Raw genomic sequence first — 16654 nt, forward strand, 5'->3', positions numbered from 1 at the left:
TATTCGTTAACACGGCCAGATAAAACAGTTGGTTCCCTCTGTGCTTATTTAGTCCTGTCACTTCTCGCACCTTCCATACTGTGAAACAAAATGACAAGTTGTAACAGACAGACATGGGAAACAGCTGCCTGTGTCACTGCACTGGAGTCTACAGGAGCCCTTCCAATGATGCTGACTTCAATCTTGAGCCTAAGCAAGCAATTTAATGAAAACGCAGGGATTTACTGATGTGCAGAAAATCATCTCCCAAGGCTGGCCATCATCCTCTATCGCGTCAAGGAGGAGCCGTACCCATTTGTCCCCGCAGCAAGTCTGAAGCGCAGCAACACAGGCACTGCAAGCTCTTTGCGTTTCGATAACTCGGCCCTCGATTGCCAAGAGGATCCTAACACCTACGACCAGCGCAAACACGTATCGGAGGCAGAGTCCTGCTTGAGAGTGTCTAAATTGTCAGTAACCACGGTAGATGGAAAGTGAAAGAGGAAACAGAGCCGAAGAAGAGGAAGGAGGAGGGTTTGCCTGAGGTCCTGCAGCAGGCTCATGACAAAGCCAGGGAGCCGCTGTGTTCGGCTCACAACTTCGGGGTAACACTGGAAGGCCTCGTAGATCCACTGTGAAATGATGCAAAACTGTGCTAAAGTATGACTAAACATATTCAAGATACACTGACAGTGACTGAAAGGGGTTTCGCTCTTTTTCCTCTATCCCATCACTTTAGGTAATGATTATTTGATTTGTTTAGTTAAGATACCAGACAAATACGCTGGCCAAGTTGTTTAAGAGAGGAGTCTATAATTAGCTTCATATCCATAATTAGTTAATGGTCTTATGTTCAAAAGTAGTGCACAACAGATTGACTTAAACCCATCTTGGCCCAGGCATTCTGCAAAACTAAGGCTTCTAAGATAAACAGCTCAGTGCAATAGGAGACATGATACTTAAAGCAACTTGTTCATGTCTGTATCAGAGTCAGTTATACAAGCAGATCTTGTAATATCAACTTTTATATTTTCATAATAATATCCTTTCCCTCCTATGTTATCTCTTATATAAGTCTCTCATATGTAAGCCTTTAACAAATTGCTCATGCTCATGTGCTCAGAGACACGTTCACAGAAATAGTATCATCTTCAGGAAAGGAAGTCTGAGAAACTTGGCAAAATACAGTTAAAATGTATTACCATGGCTAAAAAATCCAAATGTAATTCTTAGCTGCTCAGCTAACATATAAATTTTACCACCTCTCCTTAAAACAAAATCATTCTCTTGTAAATTAGTATAACATCTGTTACCAACAGAAATACTGCAAACACACAGATAAGCACAAATATAGAGAGAAAGAAAGAGAGAGCGAATAAGGAGTAGTTCAGATCAAAGATGTAATAGAACAGTCACTGAGATCTTTAGAAAAAATCAAGTCTGACAAAAAATAAGCTCAGGAGTTTTTCTAGCCAAAAACTGTCATGTAGTCTACCAGGATCTACTGTATCTGTCACTCTTAATTGCACTTTTATATTTAATCAAAAGCCTAATTAAAGCCAAATGCCTATATATATTCCAGCTATATAATTATCTTTTCTACACTATTACACATATATATTGACTGTCAGATGTAATACCTCAATGAATCCTATACACGCCCTTAACACACATTCTGCAAGTTGTGGATGAACGCATACGACTTTGCTATGAAATCAGGTCTTCCTGCACAGACAATTAAACAAACTTAATTTTCCAAAGAAACGTATTCTCTATAAAGCGGTCCATGCTGAAATACCTGATACGACTTGCCAAACTGGTACAGCACAGGAACATATGCCGGGCGTTTTCTGCCACCGTGTGATACAAAGGAGGTATAGCGGTCTTCAGAGCCTCCGCCTCTGCAAATTCCCTGGCAAGTTCAGCTAACGTTGTGAGAGCATATTTATTTGCAGTTATAGAATAATAAAGAGGGCTCACTACAGAAGAAGTTTCAGGTGCTCCTGAGTTAAAGCTAAAATAAGTTAAAGTTAAAATAATGTTTATTTCTACCGCCTGCAGGCATGAATCCAAAACAGAAAGCAAGCATAGAAGCCCCTGGTGCTCTAACACCTACGAACCTTCCCCCCATGAATATAAACACTAAGTGTAAGCACTTAATAAACAGCTAAGTGAAAGACCTTTAGCAGAGTTTCACATTAAAACCCAAACTGCTACAGTAATCTGTGAGAATAAATGGTGTCAACTGGGAAGAACAAAATGAAGGAAACAGCCGTGCCCCCTCACGGCAAAACTGTAGCTTAAATTTGGGAGATGAAAGGAGGACAGTGGCACTAGCAGAAGTTCGGAAGTTGACAGTCACTGAAGAAGAGCTGGAGAAAAACTAGGGCAGGGCACAGACTGCGTTTCACATGAAAGGTATCAAAAAGATGTTTTCCACTGAAAGTAGCACAGCTTGGATGGCAGTGGTCCCCATTACAAGAGCCACAGAAATAAAAGGCGCAAAAGTTCAGCAAGGGAGAGAAAAGAGAAAGAATAACAGACAGCATGTATGTTACCAAGCGAAAACTGCAACTGTTGGCGAGCGCTGCAAATAACAATTCTCCTGTAGCTCAACCCTCCTCTCTCTGAATATCTTTCATTTAACTTCTGACAGCTGTCAAAACAGAATGTGATACTACCAGGGCTCTAAATGCAGGAGAAGAGAGAGCTGCTTCTTGAATATAATGATTTTACAAACCCATGTTGTTCTTGAGTTTCCTCAATACCCACAATAAAAGAAACATTTGATTTTAGGCGGCAATATTCAGATGTCCAAAGGCTTCCATTACACTGAAACATCATTCCAGCTCTCAAGAGCACAAATTGTTGAATACCGCAGAGGTGAGCAAACTGCTGAGTGGTGGAGGTGGGAGAGCCTCATGTGTGTCACCACTGACAAAGGCAACTGTGATCACGGGCAATCTATTTCCTCAGCTACATCCCATCAGCTGAGCCGCTCCCACACTGTAGTAAAGCAAAAGAAGGTAAAAAAGAAAAACTTTTACAAAATAAGCCCTCAAGATCCAACCCAAACAAGTATGGGGGAAAAGGAGGAGAAGGGAAGGAAAGCACACAATTCCTCCCATCTCTGTGGGCAATTCCATGTAGTCCTAAAGGACAGGATTTAATTAGAACAGTTATCTCTGTGCAGATCTGCAGGTGCTATGAGAATTGTTAAGGGCAATTCTGGTAAATGTGTTCTCCTTATGGCCTAGCAAAGAAGGGAAGTTAACAAGTGCACTTCAATTATAAAACCAAAAGGGATCACCATGATCCTCTAGCTCATAGACTGGCCATAGAATTTCTCCCAGAAACTGAAGGCTGATTTTAAAAGAAAATACTAAAGGCTTCTTAATGATTAATTCATCACGAGCCCCAATAAACTGTTATAATATTTTATTACGTGCATGACTGGCATTTTATTGCGACGTTGAATTTGCCTAACTTCAGCTTTCAGTCCCTGGATCTTGTTACAGCTTTGTCAGCAACACTGAAGAGCCCTCCCCCTCCCCAATATCAGATATCAGCTGGATCGTGCTCAGCATCAATCAGCCCTTCATACTGGCAGGGCCGATCTGTATGAGACTAAATTTTTCAGCTCAACGCAATATCACATTGCCTTTGAGAGAAAGACCATTATTCACACTTTATTTTCACTTCACCCTTGTACTCGGAGCTTAAAAACAAAAACTCAAAATGGATTTGGCACAATTCATATGTCACAGAGGCAAAGTGCTGGGAGCAGCAGACAGAGCTTTCATTCTTGAAAAGCTTTAGAGGATCACATAGAAAACATTAGCAATGGCTGATAAAATGAGTGCAATATGGGGTAATTATATCCTTCACCAGAATGAACAGATGCACACTGACTTCAGTAAAGCTGTGTCTATTTATGCCAGCTGCAGACCAACTCCCTCCTTCTTTTTTAATCAATAAAAATTATGCAAAAGAAAAGGTGCTGCGCAACTTTACAGCAATGACACACCCGAAAATCCAGGTTGCCCAACTGACCTGAATACAAGTGTTTCCAGCTTGGTTGATTTTTGGTTCCTTTCCTGATAAGCTCCTATTATCTTCAGCCTGGTCTGAGGCCACAGGCAAAATAAACACAGTTTATTTTCTTGCCACAGGGGGAAGATTTAAAACCACACCTGACTATGGATCCACATACACTTTTCTTCCTTCCCCTTGATGGGGCTACACAAAAAGGAAGTTACTCTTCAGCGTGTATCATGAGGAAACCCCAGGCAAGATGACCCATTTCAGTGAATTCTGTGTTCACATACAACATAAGCCTCTCCTTAGCATCTGCCTGGAATATTAGCCTGGTGTCATGGTTTAACCCCAGCCAGCAACTGAGCACCACGCAGCCGCTCACTCATTCCCCCCCATCCAGTGGGATGGGGGAGAAAATCAGGAAAAGAAGTAAAACTCGTGGGTTGAGATAAGAACAGTTTAATAGAACAGAAAAGAAGAAACTAATAATGATAATGATAACACTAATAAAATGGCAACAGTAGTAATAAAAGGATTGGAATGTACAAATGATGCGCAGGGCAATTGCTCACCACCCGCTGATCGACACCCAGTTAGTCCCTGAGTGGCGATTCCCTGCCCCCACTGCCCCCAGTTCCTATACTAGATGTGCCGTCCCATGGTATGGAATACACCGTTGGCCAGTTTGGGTCAGCTGCCCTGGCTCTGTCCTGTGCCAACTTCTTGTGCCCCTCCAGCTTTCTCGCTGGCTGGGCACGAGAAGCTGGAAAATCCTTGACTATAGTCTAAACATTACTGAGCAACAACCGAAACCATCCGTGTTGTCAACATTCTTCTCATGCTGAACTCAAAACACAGCACTGTACCAGCTACTAGGAAGACAGTTAACTCTATCCCAGCTGAAACCAGGACATCTGGGAAGCCACAGAAGAATGATATGAAATGCAGGGCAAAACCCAAGCAACTTCTCCAGCCCACGTTTCCAATCCTGCTGCTCTGGACAGCGAGGACCAGGGAAGAAATCTTAATCTGACTCAAACCAACAGCAAATTTGAATGGATTTCAGTAAGGCCAGAACTGCAACTGGCACCTCGAACCAAACCCCAGTCTCTCATTTTACATGCCATGCAACCCAAGAATCACTCTGTGGTATGTTCACACATATTCAAATTATGTGCGCTATATCGGACATTTTCCACTGGACTGTATACCTACTGTGCTTTGGTATTTCAATTTGTTAGTCATGGATAGCCAACATCAGTGTAAAGGTGACACACAGATAATACAACCCCTGTGCAATTTTTAAGCTATTTCATTTAGTTTTTCTCCTCCTTCAGCTTTGCTTGATACAACAGAAATGGAAGTTTTGCTGAGAGGGATGTTTGTGTGGGAATCTGCCAGCTCTGCTTTTTGTGGATGTTGGCATAAGGCAGTCAGGTGGGAGTTCTCTATTAAAAATGTTATCAGTGTTTTGAACACAAAACTGTATTTTCACAGGGACTTGACTGACTTTTGCTAATGAAATATACATTTTCTCCTCAGCTATACTGCCTGTATTTTCTGGTTTGGCATTGCTGCTATTGACTTGATGATTCATTAAGCGGCTCTGTTACATTTGCGAAGGGGAAAACTACTATTAAACCAGCAACTTAAAATCAGTATTATTCAGAAAAAACCTACAAGGAGGGGTTGAAGTTGACACGGATTTCTGCTTTTTTTCCTTCTGCACAATGATTCTGTCCTTGAACATGCAGTTATCTATGTGCCTGTGAGGAAAGAATTTAATCCTTATTGTTTAGGATTACAATAGAAATATAAAAGCTAGACTGTGATTATACACACCAGTCAATAACTTACTTCCATTTCTACTCTTTTCAGCGTAACAAGTCAGCTTGCTTCTCTCGCAGATACTCATCTATGATTAACTTACTTCAATTTAAATATAAAGTGCCCATGAAGCCTTTAGGCACAACCGAGTGAACATCTGTCTGCTTTCCTCCTATCCGTACACTTCCATAGGCGAGCTCTGGACTAATCCCCGCAGCTGGGCATTCGCTGGAGTCAAACTCTGGTGTCACTTTAACGACCACGGATGTCACTGCTTTGGACTGTCCATCACTTTAAGAGATTTTCCTGCTTCTAGGCAACAATAATGGCACATTATAATGATTTGACCTGCCTTAACTCATCAGCCAAAATCAAAAAACTTGGAAGATAAAATAATAATAAAAATAATGGCAAAAATTGTTTCTGTCTGCTGACAGCCTGAGCAAGATGGAAGCACACAAAAAGCTCAGACACCAGGAGATGAAAATTAAGATCTTGGGGACAGAAAGCAGTGCGGTGAATTCCTCCAAGCCCCTGCTGAAGTACTGCAGACAGAGAAAACCTTCCTATCCATCTGTCATTCGGCCAAAGGCCTGCCGCAAGCTTCTACATCTGGCACAGAGGCTCAGAGACACAGCACAGTCCAGAGCCAAGCCACACACGGACCTGAAGCCGCATCATTTGCAGGGATGCCAATGGTGTCAGTGGCAAGAAGGAACTTTTCTTCTCATCTTCCTGATACTCTGCAAAGCAGCATTTGAGTTTTCACCTGAGCAAAAGGTACCATGTCAGGTGTTAAAATGGCTTGAATCTTTCCTGGGGGTTGTATGGATACTTCAGGCTCCTATGTGCAGACTGTCGTGGAGAACCTCATCACTTTCTACAATAAACATTTTCTATGTTTTCTCCTCTGACAGAAATATATAGTGGCATGCAATTAATAGTAGCATGTCTATTAAAAATAAGCAAACTGATAAAAAGGAAGCCTAAGCAGAACTCTCAGCTGCACGCGCTTCTTCCCAAAGGGAAAGGATGAGAGAAGAAATAGCTTACAACAGATGTTAATCTTTGTGCTTAACACATTACTGGAAGGTGCTTCAAATGCAGTGACAAGCATGGTATAAAAGCTTATATAGAATAAAACAGATTAACAACTATATTTATTAAGGGCTAGCCAGGCCTCTGCAAACCTTTCTTTTGAAAAAGCAATTTTGTTTCTGTTTTCTGCACACATACAGTCAATGAATATTAAATACTGTTGCAAAACCCTTAGCTTGGTTATATACCACGCTGATTAAGTTACCTTGAATTAGATTATCTCTCTTCTCCTCCACCAGCATTCCAACACATCCCCCTGGAAGCGCTGGGGGTTATATACCAGAAAGGTGCATGACATCCCTTAGGGGATTATAGTCCCTTTCTCCTCTGATATTGTAATATCGACTTTACCCAATTCAATTATTCCTTACTCAAACAAACAATGAAGTGTTCTCGTCTCTCCATTGCACAATTCTGTGTAACTTTTTATACAAACATGTACACCTGCTAGCTTCTTTTCTAGTTTCACAAAAGTCTGACTTGCATTTAGTAATATTTTTCCACTTTCTAATGGCTATGGATAGTCTTAAAACATTACACTTAAAAGTAATGATTAGGTTGGGGTTTTTTCAGACTTAAGATGCAAACAGAGAGAAGCTTTGCCACAGACCAATCCGTTAACACATTTCTTCTACAGTACACAGTGGCATTATGCAACTTGGGTTCTGTCTATAGGAGTCATTTTCCTTTCAAGATATCTCCCAGAAGCCCTATCACTGGGGAAGCCACGAGTAGTGGTTGGTTTTGGCACACATGTGAAGAGAAGCAGCTGCTATCAGTGGAACTGCACTCATGAAAACTATGACACGAAATTTTAAAAATGAGAATGTACGTTTAAGTGTTGGGAACATCTAGAGACCACAGTCTCTGGCTGGGCTCGCATGGTACCCAGTGATGAACAAACACACGGTAACAGAACAGCCCCTATCCCAAAGCCGCCTGCAGCCCAGTGACTGAATTCAGACCCTACTGAATTATGCATATTAAAATCACTAAGGAAGATAAAAAATAAGCAGCACTTGACAGCAGAACTGGCTAGAGCCGATTGAAAAACACGCATATTTCACCTAAAATGGTTCTGCATACCTGTTTCTTTTCACCACTAACCTACGCGATAGCTCCACCGTAGGCATCTGCTATGCGACTCTCTGCTCTACTCTAATCAGCATTGTCATGAGCAAAGCCATCCCAAGCCCTGCCTTCAACGAGGACGGGAAAAATAGGTCAGGGAAATAGCATTATAATCTGATTTAACTGCTATTCAAATCATCACAGCCCCTCCATTAATTTGAATGAGAACTGGATTGGGCCCAAATTACTGACAACAAAATGGGAGGTTTATTTTAATATCTTTACTGTTGCATTTAAAATCTTCCATTTGAAGAACAGAAAATAAGATTTCCCATGTGCCTTCAGGTGGCTACAGTCTGACTTAAATTTTTATGTAAACCAGTTCAAAATAGACAGACTGTCTGCACTGCAGCTGGAATTTGGAGCCCCAAGCTGACGTAAGGCCACCCTCTCCTTACAGTTGATGGGTGCCATAAAGCAGAGGAACAGCTCAAGAGTAAGAGAGTACATCACCCTTGTGTCTGAGTACTGGAACTCCAGGATTTGCTTCTCAGAGTGCAGTGGAGAGTCTGCAGTATCAGAACATCTCACTCAGCTCTAAACCTCAAAGGCCAAAGTAAGAAGAGAATGACTATCTGGAATTAACTTCCCACACATCACAGCTCATAGCAGAAATGTTGTTTATCTGATGAAAGCAAAAATAACTTCATATTCTGTAAGAAAAAAAAAAAAAAAAAAGAAAGAAAAAAGGTCTGTCAAAGAGGCTTGTTTTGGCAAATAATGAATGCCTAAAGAAATATTGTTTGTATTGTGCAATGAACATGTAATTAATGTTTGTTTGCTCACCATTTAATAGCAGTTCTGCACTAAGTGATGGGATTTTGCTGCCATTTGTGAATGTGCAGATTTTGAAACTTCATTCCCCATATGGAAGAGCTCCCAGGGGGTCATATCATAAACCCATTCATATGAACAAAACAAATGACAAGTATCTGTACAAATGTGGAAAATAAGAAAGCTGTATGTATTGTTTTACATAAGTATTGTTAAGTGCCTCAGTTTACTTGTGTGGTATTTTCTTGCTTGACTGCATAGAGGTAAATCAAAAGAGGCTGTCTAGATGAGGAGAACGAAAGCATGAAAAATGTAAAACTCCTTTAGATGTGATAGGGGACCCTTAAATGGAGGAGTCCTCTGTTTCTTTCCAGCCAGCCTGGCAATGTCTATGCCTCTCATGCCTACACCCGAATCTAAAGGGAGTGTGAAATCCCAAAGAAATTATGAGATCGGCCAAAAGGAGAAATGTCAGGTAGCAATTGGTGTGCGGTCAAGAATGCAAACACTGACCTGGATTAATCCCACTTATCTACGTGCACCTGAAACAGAAGTGCCTTCCGTCTGGCTACGAGTGAAGTGACTTCCACAGGGCAACTCAGTGACAAGTAGGCTCCTAACACGGCAGGGATCCCAAAAGGGACCCAGCCACGCTTTTCCCCCCTCCGTAGACAAGAAGAGAGGCAGCAGCACATACAGACAAGACTAAGCCAGCTTCGGCGATTGCCACTGTGCCTGTCACTGCACTCGCACAAACTACACCTAGACTTGGCTTCTTGAGTAAATAGGTAGGCATGCAGGTGGGCTTATTGAAGCCTTTGCTGCTATGGTTTCATTGCTACTAGGGCTCTACACAATCCCCTGTTAAAGCTAGACGTCACAGAGATGGCGGTCGGGGAAGGTACAATAACTTGCAGAACAAGATTCAGCTACAGCTAACGTGCATGAGTACAGACTTTGTACTGCTTGACTTGTTTGTGCGAAATCCCGTGGACTTCTTGGTAGAGGAGTGATCAATATTGTTTTGTTTTGAAAAAGCTGTCCTTTTAATTTGCTGCTACACAGGCACCCAAAGTAAAGTTTTTAGCTGATGCCAAACTCAGTTGGACCCTGCTTGTTAGTATGCTTGGGAAATGGTGGCAAAGCTGCCTCTCAGAAAGTCCGTCCTAGAATGGTCGGATTGTGCCACTAACTCCGAGCAAGGCACAGGAGCCATGCCTGTCACCCAGGGGGGACAAAAGGAGGTTAGTAGCCAACCTGCTCTGTAACCAAGTCTGATGCATAATAGGATCACATGGACTGTGATAGGATTTAATTCTGCACATTTTCCGGCTCCTACTGGAAGATACTATACACCCCTTAATTTCCAAACTAATTTCTAATTTGGTGCTTGTTTTCTCAGAGCGATGAGGGAGAAGAGGGAAGAGATGTTCTTTAGCATAATACCTTCGCGGTATTACATGGCCTTGCTTCCTGGCATTTTTGCATTTCCATCTGAAGTTCCCAGTTCTGGACCACTAATTCCTACCAACCCTCAAAATTTGCCACAGATGACTGCATACTCACCTACAGTTATTACAAAGGAGAACTTTCACAGCGATACAGTGCTGCAGCTCACTTAGAGTGGCCTCCCAGATCACCCGAATCCAGCTGTATCTGAGGAATGACAGCTTTACATCACTCTGACTTATGGCTATATCAAATGTATTTGGGAGACTATTTAGTTAGAAGCCAAACTTTCCACTCATAGATGAAAACTTGATCTCTCTTTAGACACCAGGCAGAAAGCTTTGAAAGGTGGAAGCAGTTCCCCACCAGGAAACAATATGGGAATTTTAAACTTCTCTGTTAGCTTTGAGTGGGACAGGAACATATAGACGATGATGAACTGCAAAGGAGGACACAGCCTGTAAATGGGACAGGCTGTTGCTAAAGAAGGAGGCATTGGCCTGTGAAAAGCCAGAAAAAACTCAGAACTTAAGAAGTACCTCTGATAATGCGGTCTTACATACAGCTGCCTAATTAATTTTTAGTTTTGAAAGAAATGAGATTGCTACGTGGTTATTTCCCATGCTCTCTATATGAAATAGAAAATTTAGCCAACTAGGGCTTAGGGCTGCTGAGGAAGTGTTGGTGTTTCATTAGTATTACGTATGATTGGATAAACAGGTCTGAAATTGAAGGCCGTGCCAGGAAAGGAATGAAACAAAGCGGAATACAAACAAAAGTGTTGCCATGAGCTAAACAGCAAGACAGAAAGGGTATGTGTTCTTTTCAAAAAGTTGAGGAAATCAGCTTCCTTCACTTTTTCCACTTCTTCAAAATTGAATCTAACACTGAATGAAAATTTTTCTACTTAACAAAAGCATAGAACATTGATGCTTCTCTAAGTGCAGCATTTGCAATGCCATCATCATTGCTGAAACACAACCTTAATGATAATTTAAGCCACTGTTACAGGTCTTTCAGCTGCTCTTGAACTTCATCTATTTTCAGGAGCAATCTGCTCATCTTTGACACCCCGAAATGGCAGAAATCAATGTGTTATTATGCTGTAAGAACAAATGAAAAGCAAAGTCTTGAACTTGATAAGAAAACTATAACCTTTCTTTATGTTCACAACTTTGTCTTCCACAAAATGTAATTTAAAGAGAGAATTTAAGAACTTTATCTTGGAAATACTCCTTCCTCCAGGCAGATTTAGCTCACAGATCTTCTACTAGATTCTGCCACTAAGAAAATATTAGGGGAAAAAAAAGGAACAATAGGAAGACCCAACATTGACTTCAATGCTAGGAAAGTGTTCACATAGGAGAAATAGACCTCTAAGGGCCACACAGGGAGAAATATATTTATACTTAATTTATACTTAACAACCATGAATCCAAAAAGCAAACCATAGAACTGCAGCAAAACACTTGTTGAAAATGACATCCAAAACTTTCGAGAAAGGGGGTTGAAATGGGGAATAAAGTGTATGGTTAGGGAAACAGTGATGGATATTCAGAAAAGAAAACACGGTTTGAAAAGATTTTTAAAATCTATGAGTGTAACTCTCCTCTCACTCCTAGCCAGCCAATCTTGCCTCAGTCTGGCACCTGGATTAGTTGGGCCAAAACTTTATGCTGGAATAGACAGGGATAAGGCTAGTAAGTTAGTAAAAGAATGTGTGAGTCTAAATCTTGAAGAGAAAGGTTAATACTTCCACCACTTTTTTTAATTACAGAATTTCAGATTTTCACTTCTGTGATTTGTGATTCATCTCATAAAGCATAAATTTACATTTCACCGTATGTACTTTGTTCTTCCACAATGAATCTACAAGATTTTTTATAGCTTTTCATTGTGCTAACAGTATGGTCCCAGAAGAAAACCGATTTATCTTTTTTTTTCATGAAGTGGAGAAAATCACAACTCTGCTGTTCCACTCACTGAAGGTGAGTCTTTATTCAGCAAAATGAGTGTGCTGACCTACCCAGGCCTGGGCACCAGACAGGAACAGAGTAGAACACATATAAAATGACACAACCCCCCCACTTTGGAACTGTATTTTGTACCTGAGGTAGCACTGCTGGTCCTTGTCCTGCCAACCTCTGCAAGGAGCTGACCTGAGGAACCTTAATGGGCACTGCAGTGATAGTTCCCAAAGTCTGTTGGAAGAAAAACAGTTGAACACAGCTTAAGACACTTGCACAGCTTCCCCAGATGGAATCTGCCCAACCCAGCAGTTCCCCTTCCAGCTCTTTGTCTCTTCCCAACTGGTGACAGAAGGGTATGATATATACACCAGCCCATTTGAAGCTCTCTCTCCTGCCTAAAGAGTCAGAGAATCTTCCTCCTCTTTAACCTTCTCTACAAAGCACTGTAAGTAAAGCCTTAGAGCGTTTGGTAATTCTGAGCGCAAAGGATACCTCTCGTTGTTGTTCGCAAGTTTTTTTGGTACACAAAGAAAATACAAGTGTGCTGCCATGGCTGAAGGCTGTCTAGGCACTCGCTTGTTTTCAAAGGAGATCTGAAGAAAGGTGAAACACACCACAGTGAGACTTCAAAATGTGCATTGGTAAGATGATGCGTTTCATGGTAGCCAGGGTCACAAGAGAAGTTCACTGTGTCTTAGTAAATAGTAAATACTGAATTATTAAAACTGAAAGCTACCTATAAATCTACTACAGCACACTGTAACATAACATTCAGCTAAGATGACATCCATTTGGGCCAACACAGCAGCCATTACTATTGACGTTTCTTTCCTCTACTCACCCTTCTTTTAGTTGTATAACAATTTTATTCAAAGCTTATTTAAAATACTTGAGGTAGCTCCTTCTATGAGTAAATATATTGCTGTATTCTACACAAAGTTTACATTGTAGATGGAGAAATTATATGTTAATGCAGTATTATCTTTAGCCCTTATGAATACAGTTAGATACCAAGAGTAAGCAAAATATGTTTTCGTAATAGAGAGTCAAGTACATACAAGTTCTCCCTCCCCCAAATCTCTGTGTCTGTTTAGCCCCAATCCTTTTCTGACTTTTCATCTATCTGTAGTGATACAGATATCTATAGATGTACATTTATGAGTTCTGTTATAGATGGCCTGAATGGCACCTCTTTTTCAAGCCTCACCTACAGAGGCCCTCAAAATACTGGATCTGAGATGTTGTAAATAACTTGTACATTATTTTCTCCATTAAAAAGGACAGATAGCTTATAAATTTAAGATTGGGCCATAGGTCTAAAGAACATAGATATCTTTTCCCCTTCACCCTCTTTCATTCCTTTACTCCCGAATACAGTTCATATTTTCATTAATTGGCCAGTATTCTTGAGACAAGGTTTTATAACTTCTATCTAACATTTCTTAATCACTGTTGGGACAACATGGCAATATAAGCAAGCAGATGACTGTCATTATAAGAGCAAGAGGCACTTAATCACTGATCACAAAAACTTATCAGGCTGCTAGAAATGGATAATAAGGAAAGAAAAACAGATTCAACTGAATTTCTCTAAATGTAACTCCCCTCAGAACAAAAGTAGCGTATCACAGCCAGTAAGATAAAGTATGTTGTTATTACCCCAATCTGGTAATGAAATTTGTCACTAAAAAGGAAACTACCATGTAATCAGCTCAAGGAAAGTAAAACTGTGTCAGGTCCAATAAGTTCTCCTCAGACCTCAACAACAAAGGGGTAAAACAGTTTACTTCATTCTAACTACAGTGTTTGATAAGAGTACCATGCATTTTCATGCAGAATATTTTTAATAAACTTGTCCTACAGAGTTTGTATTTTTAACTCTGCTACTCCTGTTGGAGACATTTGGGGGTGTGAAGTTATATATTCAGCAAAGATTAAAATTTGCATAAGATTTGCCTGAGTTAAACAACAAGGAGAGCTGTACTGTTATAAACATGCAAGACAACTTTTCCTGAGTACTCCTGGGTTACCAGTACCCTGGATTATCCATGGCAAAACAGACTCCATTAAAATTCTGTCTTGAACCAAGGCTAGAGTTGGGGAGGGGGCATGGAGAAAGCAGTATTTCAACCCATGGATGCCAGAACAAGTAAGTTATACCTTCCTGCAGAAATAAAGGTATTGGCAGCAGAGTGAGGAAGAGAAGGGGGTATTTCCACTGCAGTTATCCCTATAGGGTGACACGTAGAATAAAAACAGTGGGAAGGATACTATAAACTATCTGAAAGAATGACTTCTTTGCCCTGTCTACCATATCACAGCCTCACACACTGGGAAGGACAACGTGATGAATTCCTGCGGTGTGGAGAGAAGGAGAACTTGAGCTGCCACCTGCTGCTATTGCCACTGATTAGACATATCACAACTTCCTGCTTTATATTAGCATGAACTAAAATTAATTCAGGCCAGTTATTTTGCTTTTTAAGGTGAATACCAAAATGAACTTTCTAACCCACACTAGAGGAACTGGAAGTTTATCACAAGTATGATCTATATTTTCCCTCCATCCCAACACTGTTTATAAATAGAATGAGATTCCTTTCACAATGCAGTGAAGCCTGAGTTTTCCCTGGAAACAAAAGGAGCACCACAACTTCTCCTGGGCTGCACATGCATCCTCTACAGAAAGTTAAAACAAGTTCTTCCTTCTGTAAGGTTGTGCTTCAAGTGTGGCTGCACCTCTTGTCATTTTTATATATGCTACCTCTGACCTTGAAAACACACATTCTGATAGTCCTATTCCGACCGATACACATGGATTTGCAAGGATTTTCAAACTGGCCAACAGAATACCATGTATTAAAATATGAAGTGCTGACACTGAGTGAAATTGGGAATTGACTATAAAGATAAGAATCAAATTACTCAGAAGCTAGATAAGATACAGTTATCACTGGTAGGATGCACAAAACCTCCATGTCTGAGCAACTAATGTCTTGCCTTGTACTACTTCAAATATCAATCACAAGGAAAAAAACAACAAACTAACCCTGCCTAGAACAGAATGCCTCTGTCCTGTGAGGAAGGAGCTCATCTCAGCCCCTGGGTGCATCGTTGGGCCAATTCTGTTTTATGTTTCAAAACACTGAACAATTGAGCCAAAAGGAAGGGGAATGAGAGAAGAAACAAGGAATGCCATAAAACTACTCTGCACTGTTCTTTTAGCTTCACTTGAAGACAAAGCCAGGATGTATTGTCTGTGGGTATCAGAGAAATGAACTATCATTAGTTCTGTCACCTGCACGCTCAAAAAATTCGTCAGATTTATTTTCCTGAAGTAGGAGTTCTGCAGCGATCTCGAGAGAACAAAAACAAATTATGGCATTCTTAGGTTATGAAATTTTCAGTGACAAAGATGCAGCCTCCTGTTTACAAATGGGTTTATAGTAAGGATCTGTTATTTAATATTCAAGGAAACAATCTCAGTATAAATATCATATGGCCAAGGGAAAATTCAAAATGTTAATCTCACATTAATAATAGCACTATAGTATGTTAAAACAGAGAGATATCTAAGAATCTATTTTACTTTTCACTATTTACATTGTTTTGTTATTGTTTCCCAGCTTGGGCAATAAATAGTTCAAGCTGTTGTATCAGCAGAATTCAATGACAGAAACCTCTGTACTTTTCCTGTAACACATTTCATCTGTTATCTCAAGGTACTTCACCTAGGTCAGTATTATTGTCTCCATTTTAGTGATGAAAAAAATCGAGATTTAGAGGTAAAATAATGTTGTCAGAGCTAGACTGTTGTACAGGTGCAAATGCAAGCCAGATTTCTTACTTTAGGTGTCCCATCCAAGTGACTGATTAAGCTCATCTCATCTGTTGATGTAGAGTCACATCTGAGTCGCCTAATTTTTAGGTCAGATTTTAACGATCAGACCAGGATGTCTCTACGATGACGAGTGAAAGAGGTGAAGTATAAAACAGAGGGATTCGCAGTTGTGGTCCCTGCAGTGAAGGAGGTGCAGGTGTTAGAACGGATGGTTGGGCAGTTTGGCTCTGGGTACATTTTTCAGTGTATTTCAGAGCAGTGCTTTGTTCCAGCTTAAGTGGTAAATAAACGAGCAGATAAAACACTTGCCTGGCAAACAAAAAAGTAAATGTCCTTATCTGATGCTCTTGGCCAGGCAATGAGAACTGGACTAACTCCCCTTGGCTCAAGCTACAAGAGGACGAATACTGCTCACGTTCACCTTAATACTTCAGTTCTACTTGGGTCCTCAGCTCAAGCCCAGGGGCTGCAAGAGGTGAGTAATCAAGGTACCTCCCCCCAAAAAAGGGAAATAAACTTTTTTTCCTCCTGTTAACAGTGCCACCTA

At 40.7% G+C, this 16654-nt stretch overlaps 1 protein-coding gene across 2 annotated transcripts in view; it reads right to left on the reverse strand.

Moving 5' to 3' along the window:
* PHF21B (PHD finger protein 21B) overlaps nucleotides 1–16654 on the reverse strand; it is a 66114-nt gene that overhangs the window by 29809 nt on the left and 19651 nt on the right. Inside the window, exon 2 of one of the 2 annotated variants that reach the window (XM_049822581.1) lies at nucleotides 12405–12497. The exons of the other annotated variant lie outside the window; for it this stretch is intronic. Coding sequence (XP_049678538.1) covers nucleotides 12405–12497 — 93 coding nt within the window. The remainder of the gene's footprint in view (nucleotides 1–12404; nucleotides 12498–16654) is intronic. 2 annotated transcript variants of the gene reach the window in all.

The sequence above is a fragment of the Accipiter gentilis genome, chromosome 18 (genome assembly GCF_929443795.1).
Source record: "Accipiter gentilis chromosome 18, bAccGen1.1, whole genome shotgun sequence".
NCBI classification, from domain to species: domain Eukaryota; kingdom Metazoa; phylum Chordata; class Aves; order Accipitriformes; family Accipitridae; genus Astur; species Astur gentilis.